Source organism: Myotis lucifugus, unplaced genomic scaffold (genome assembly GCF_000147115.1).
Source record: "Myotis lucifugus unplaced genomic scaffold, Myoluc2.0 scaffold_519, whole genome shotgun sequence".
NCBI lineage: Eukaryota > Metazoa > Chordata > Mammalia > Chiroptera > Vespertilionidae > Myotis > Myotis lucifugus.
The window spans coordinates 460,317-467,667 of NW_005871567.1; the positions used below are offsets into that span (position 1 = coordinate 460,317).

Consider the following 7,351-nt stretch of genomic DNA (forward strand, 5'->3'; position numbering starts at 1 on the left):
TATATATATATATATATATGTATGTGTATATATATATGTATGTGTATACACACACACACACACACACACACACACACACTAGAGGCCCGGTGCACAAAAATTTGTGCACTCGGGAGGGTCACTCAGCCCGGCCTGTGCCCTCTCGAAGTCTGGGACCTTCGGGGAATGACCACCTGCTGGCTTAGGCCCGCTCCCCGGGATATTGGGCCTAAGCTGGCAGTCAGACACCCCTCTATCAGCCCGGGAGCCCTCGGGGGATGTGCACTTGCAAGCGGAGAGCAGACCTAGCTGCATTCGGACATCCTTAGCGCTGCTGAGGAGGCAGGAGAGGCTCCCACCACCACCTCTCTACTGGCAGCCATCAGCCTGGCTTGTGGCTGAGCAGAGCTCCCCCGGTGGGTGTACACTGACAACCAGGGGGCAGCTCCTGCATTGAGCGTCTGCCCCCTGGTGGTCAGTGTGTGTCATAGTGACCAGTGATTCCCAGTCGCTCTGCTGTTAGGGTCAATTTGCATATTAACCTTTTATTATATAGGATAGAGGCCTAGTGCATGGGTGGGGGCCGGCTGGTTTGCCCTGAAGGGTGTCCCAGATCAGGGTAGGGGTCCTGCTGAGGTGCCTGGCCAGCCTGGTCAGGGGCTGATGGCTGTTTGCAGGCTGGCCACAGCCCCTTCAGGGTAGGGGTCCCTCTGGGGTGCCTGGCCGGCCTGGCTGAGGGGCTTAGGGCCGTTTTCAGGCTGGCCACGGCCCCCAGCCACCCAAGCTCCCAGTGGAGGCTGGCTGGAAGCAGGTATCTGGGATTTATTTAGCTTCTATAATTGAAACTTAGTTGCCTTTTGCAGAGGCCACAGCAGCCAGAGCAGGCAGGAAAGCTTGGCTTCCTCCATCGCCGGGGCAACCAAGCCTCCTGCTTGTTCCAGCTCCGTGGTTTCCGGCCGCCATCTTGGTTGGGTTAATTTGCATATAGTCGCTCTGATTGGCTGGTGGGCGTGGCTTGGGCGTAGCAAACGTATGGTCAGTTAGCATCTTTGTCTTTTATTAGTGTAGATACACACACACACACTAGAGGCCCAATGCACGAATTCATGCACCAATGAGGTCCCTTGGCCTGGCCTGCAGGATGGGGCTGAAACCAGCTCTCCAACATCCCCCGAAGGGTCCCGGATAACGAGAGGGCGCAGGCCAGGCTGAGGGACCTTACCGTTGCCTGATTTGGGGCTGGGGAGGGATGTGGGAGGTTGGCCAGCCAGGGAGGGATTGCGGGAGGGTTCCAGGGCATGTCTGGTCCTTCTAGCTCAGTCCTGTTCGGCCGGGCCCCAGCAGCAAGCTAACCTACCGGTTGGAGCGTCTACCCCCTGGTGGTCAGTGCACATCATAGGGACTGGTCAACCAGTTGACTGTCCCCTGGTGGTCAGTGCAATTCATAGCAAGTAGTTGAGTGGCCTTAGCATATCATTAGCATGTTATGCTTTGATTGGTTGAATAGATGACTGGATGACCAGATACTTAGCATATTAGGCTTTTATTATATAGGATATGTATGTATATGCACCTATACATACATACCCTATATAATAAATATATGCATATCCTATATACATATATGTATATACATACATATATACATATAAAAGAATTGTCTTATTAATCAACCTAGCATACTTCATTTTTATATAATACAGCTGTTCAATTGAAAATGAGTTCTGCATCTTTTTGTTTTCTAGAGGTTTTTTGTTTCTGTTTTTGCATTTTGATATTTCAACCAAATAAAATAATAAGTTTTTGTTTGTTCCTGGGGGAACAATAAAGATTCAACTCATTCTCATTTTAAAGTCAACTATGTCGACTTTTATAATGCTTGTTTTAGCTTAAATCTTATGTTATTGATTGATTACATAACATACTTTAATGAATTCAGCCTGTTGGTGTGGTCACAGTTTATTCATGTAATAACAGTATTAAAATATAACTTTATGGATGGGGTCCCTAAATTAGATCATTAGGAACAACAAAAAGTGTTGCTTTTATAATCTTAGTTTTAAAGTTTAAGAAGGAGAATGACATGAGAGCATTTTCATCCAACTAGTGGGTTAATATAATTCCAAAACAAAATCCCAGACCCATCTACCTATTCCTTTGCTAAAAGTCCATTTTCATGGCTTTTTATAAGAGTGAAGGAACTAATGTGATGGAATGCATGGATGGGGAAGTGGCAAAGAAGGTTTAGTAATCAATATTGTTTCCCAGAAGTTTTGTATATTTTATATACATCGAATTATATATATAATTACACATACTTGTAGTGTACATAAATATATGTAAGGTATCCGTGTATCTCTATATAAGATGAATATGCACATTATATATATTTGTGTGTATATATGTACCTATATATGATTTATATATGGTATATGGATGTACCGTAGCTACTTAAATAAAAATTTGAAACCAGGAAAATAAAATTAATATTGGTTAGGTATGCTTATGTTTGGAAAAAACTATTTAAAAAAGGGTGAGGGAATATTAAACACAAAACTCAAGTGGTTTCCCTTAAGCAAAGAGAATGATTAGGGCTGGTGATGGGCAAAAGGCACAAAAGGTGGAGATAGACTTTTAAAAGCTGACACTTTTATTTTCAAATGTTTGTTCCAAACTAAACATATATATATATATTTAATATTAATCTTTAGGTGTGATATAGTTCACAGTTAAACAAAGTTGACTTTGAGGAGAGTCTCTGAATTTTAGCCTTTAAAGAAGTAATGCTTGCTCATCTTAGTATTTCTTGCGTATATGCATAGTAGAAGCATCAGTTTATAGACAGTTTTTGTGTGATAAATACTTGGGTTTTAGATTAAATTTTACTTGTGTGTTTTTTCCATCATAGTTAATTTATTTTAATTTAATGCTTTAGAGTAACAACAAAGTGATAAATTGTAGGAAATCATCCTATATAATAAAGAGGTAATATGCAAATTGACCATCACTCCAACACACAAGATGGCCGCCCCCATGTGGACACAAGATGGCCAGCAGGGGAGGGCAGTTGGGGCAATCAGGCCAGCAGGGGAGAGCAGTTGGGAGCGACCAGGTCTACAGGGGAGGGGAGTTGGGGGGGACCAGGCCTGCAGGGGAGGGCAGTTGGGGGTGACCAGGCCAGCAGGGGAGAGCAGTTAGGGGCAACCAGGCTGGCAGGGGAGGGCAGTTAGGGGTGACCAGGCTGGCAGGGGAGGGATGTTAGGGGCAATTGGGCCAGCAGGGGAGGGCAGATAGGGGCAATCAGGCTGGCAAGGGAGGGAAGTTAGGGGTGACCGGGCCAGCAGGGGAGGGCAGTTGGGGGCGACCAGGCCTGCAGGGAAGGACAGTTAGGGGCGTCCAGGCCTGCAGGAGAGGGCAGTTGGGGGCGACCAGGCCGGCAGGGGAGGGCAGTTAGGGGCAGTCGGGCCGGCAGGGGAGCAGTTACCCGTCGATCAGGCTGGCAGGGGTTATGGTTAGGGGGGTGATCAGGCTGGTAGGCAGAAGCGGTTAGGGGCAATCAGGCAGGCAGGCGAGCGGTTGGGAGCCAGCAGTCCTGGATTGTGAGAGGGATGTCCGACTCTAATTGGGCAGTTGGACATCCCTTGAGGGGTTCCAGATTGGAGAGGGTGCAGGTTGGGCTGAGGGACACATACACACACACACACACACACACACACACACACCGTGCACGAATTTCGTGCACTGGGCCTCTAGTATTTTATAAATACAATCAATGTAAACTTTTCATCAAATACCTATCTAATAAAAAGTTGTGCATAAAAAGATAAATATTTTATCCATGTATACATATATATACCTATGTACATAAACACAACCTATACAGGTGTATATATACACACTTAATAAGACATAAAGAACATACATGAAACCACTTAAGAAGTTGTAAGTTGCCCTAGTCGGTTTGGCTCACTGGATAGAGTGTCGGCCTGGGGACTGAAGGGTCCCAGGTTCGATTCCGGTCAAGGGCATGTACCTTGGTTGTGGGCACATCCCCAGTGGGGGGTGTGCAGGAGGCAGCTGATCGATGCTTCTCTCTCATCGATGTTTCTAACTCTCTATCCCTCTCCCTTCCTCTCTGTAAAAAAATCAATAAAATATATTTTTAAAAAAAGAAGTTGTAAGTTAATTTTATAACCTCTGTGCAATGTGATTTTCAAAGTTATAAAGTAAAAATATTTTTAAAAATCAGGAATCTAAGTTGTGATCATTTAAATTTTTTTATCTCATTCTCTTCCATAACAAATGTCATTTAAAATGGGTGATTACTTCCTTCTTGTGAAATAATTATTTTTTGTTGCAAAAAATAGTTTTTTTAAAATCTCACAAGTATTTCCTTTTTTAAACCATGAACCTTAACTTTATATTTAGAAAGTTTTAGTCCCTATACATAGAATGTTTTATTTATAATCAGTATTTGTAAAATCTTCCCAAATGATGAAAAATATATTTGTTTTTTTAAATAATATTTTCAAAATGTTTATCTGACAAAATATAATTATGGTATTTCCAAATACTGCATTTAGTCTAGCCATATATAGATTCTGTTGTAGACATAAATATTTGATATAATTAATACCCTAATGCACTGTTAAATTTTTTCAATGTAATGAACTTTGTGCATTTGAGTTTTCATTTTTTAATACATTGGAAAATATTAATAATACCACTTACTAATTACTGTTTTTCAATAAATTACAGCTAAACATTTATCATTTTGGAGTTTAAAGTATGTCATCATGGCAAAGTTTCGAAGAAGGACTTGCATCATTTTGTCACTTTTTATTCTATTTATTTTTTCTGTGATGATGGGTTTAAAAATGTTGAGACCAAATAAAGGTATTTTTGGAGCTCCTTTTGGACTTGATCTTCTTCCAGAAGTTCGTCAACAAATTCCTCGCTTGGGGAAAATTTTTGATTCCGAATTGAGTGACACAATCAACAGTGAAACAGATACCAAGAATTTAAAAAATGTTGAATTTACTGTGAAACCTCCCAAAGCATCTGAACCTTACCTGGAAGAACTGCCACCTCTGAATTATTATTTACATGTATTTTATTACAGTTGGTATGGAAATCCACAATTTGATGGTAAATACATACATTGGAACCATTCAATGCTGAAGCATTGGGACCCTAGAATAGACAAGAATTATCCACAAGGGAAACACAAACCTCCTGATGATATTGGCTCCAGCTTTTACCCTGAGTTGGGAACTTACAGCTCTCGGGATCCTTCTGTCATCGAAACTCACATGAAACAAATATACTCAGCTTCAATTGGTAATTATTTTATTTTATTGTGTGTGTATGAGTGTAAAATATATAATTCTTGTAGAAAATTAAGTTACTAATCTTCACATTATTAATTATAAGTGTAGACTTACAAACTTCAAATTAAACTATATATGTTCTTAAACATCCAGAAAACCACTTTTTTTTTTTTTAATTCTAACCCAAGGATATATTTTTTTAATTGATTTTTAGAGAGAGTAGAAGGGAGGGGGGAGAGAAAGAGAGAAACATCAATGTGAGACAGACACATCGATTGGTTGACCGGGGCCAGGGATAGAACCTGCAACCCAGGTACGTGTCCTTGACCGGGAATCAAACCTACAATCCTTCCGTGCATAGGGTGACACACTAACCACTGAACCACACCAAGGGCAGAAACCGCCTTTTAACTTTATGTTTAATTTTAAAATTTTGTAGGATTTATGTATATATTTTTACTGATTTCTAATTTACTACTCTTTTAGAATTTTATTAAATATTTATGTAAGAGACCATGAATTCTCCACTTTAAGTATACAGCTCAATGATGTTTTTCAAAGATGTACACCTGTTTAAATACCACCCGTCATGAAGTAAAATACTTTTTAGCCCAACAAGTCTTTTCATGATTCCCTTATTTAGCCCCACCATTCCACCCCAGAAATCTATGAATGTCATTTCTGTAACTGTAGAGAAGTTGTGAATGTTCTCTTACTACATAAAAATAGAATTATTCGGCATTTGTGTGTGTGGTCTTTTGCTCAGGCTGCTATTTTGAAATTTACCTATGATAATGATATCAGTACTTTCTTATTGCTGAATAGTATTCCATTGTAATGATTATAGCAATTTAGCAGTTTGTTTCTGCATTCATCTTGATGGACATTTGGGCTGTTTCTAGGTTTAGGCATGTAGCATATGATTTGGTCTTTTTTCTCTGTTTTTTAAAACTAGTCTGACAATCTCTTCTCTTTTTTAAACATATATTTTTATTGATTTCAAAGAAGAAGGGAGAGGGAGAGAGAAAACCATCAATGATGAGAGAGAATCATTGATTGGCTGCCTCCTGCATGCCCCCAACTGGAGATTGGGCCTACAACCCAGGCATTTGACTTGACTAGGAATCGAACTGTGACCTCTTGGATCGTAGGTCGATGCTCAACCACTGAGCCACACCAGCTTGGCAATCTCTTTTTTAATTTCTCTGTTTATTTCATTTACATTTAGGTATAGTTGAATTTAAAAGTTTCATTTTACTATTTCTTTTTCTATTTATCCCATCTGTTCTGCTTCTTTCCCCCCTCCCCTTCCTTCTCTTATGTTTTTGCTGTTTGATATTTTCCTCTGGTTTATTACATATAATCTATTTTATTTATTTTACGATTGTTGCAATGTTTACAATATGCATCTTTAATTAAATGGGTGAGAAATCACCGGTAATTTTTATTCTTGTTCCTCCTTTTCTTCAACTTTCTATTCTCTCTAATTTCTGGCACTCCAGTTATACATATTTGAAAGAGACATATTATCCCACTAGTAAATAATATGAGAAAAATATTATTGGGTGCCTAAAAATTCTTCAGGTCATTAATATATGTTTTATAAAAACCTCCCTGTTTTGGTTCCCTTTGTCTTCTTAGTATCCCTAACACTAGGGCCATAAGAAGAAATTAGGTGTTCTCACATTTTTCTAGTTGTACAAAAGGTACAAACTCACTATCAATCTTCTATGTATGTGGAGACATGCAAGGCTTTTTCATGAACAAAACAGTACAGAAATTTTGTGAATCTACATCAACTATGTGTAAGATGGCTTGTTTTTCTTCTGTGGGATTTTTTTTTCAACCATTTAAAACAAATCTAAGTTTATAGTATATACTTATAGCTCTAATTTCTATGTTCTATGACATAAATTATGACAAAACTAGAGGCCCAGTGTATGAAATTCGTGCATGGGTCTCCAATCTGGGGATCCCCTTGGGGGATGTCTGACTGCTGGTTTAGGCCTGATCCCCGGGGATTGGGGCCTAAACCGGCAGGC

The 7,351-nt window shown here is 40.0% G+C and overlaps 1 protein-coding gene across 1 annotated transcript in view; it reads left to right on the forward strand.

The window, feature by feature from the left end:
• Positions 1-7,351, forward strand: part of MANEA (mannosidase endo-alpha) — a 44,749-nt gene that overhangs the window by 8,528 nt on the left and 28,870 nt on the right. Inside the window, exon 2 of the mRNA XM_006103890.3 lies at positions 4,737-5,319. Coding sequence (XP_006103952.1) covers positions 4,776-5,319 — 544 coding nt within the window. The 5' untranslated portion in view covers positions 4,737-4,775. The remainder of the gene's footprint in view (positions 1-4,736; positions 5,320-7,351) is intronic.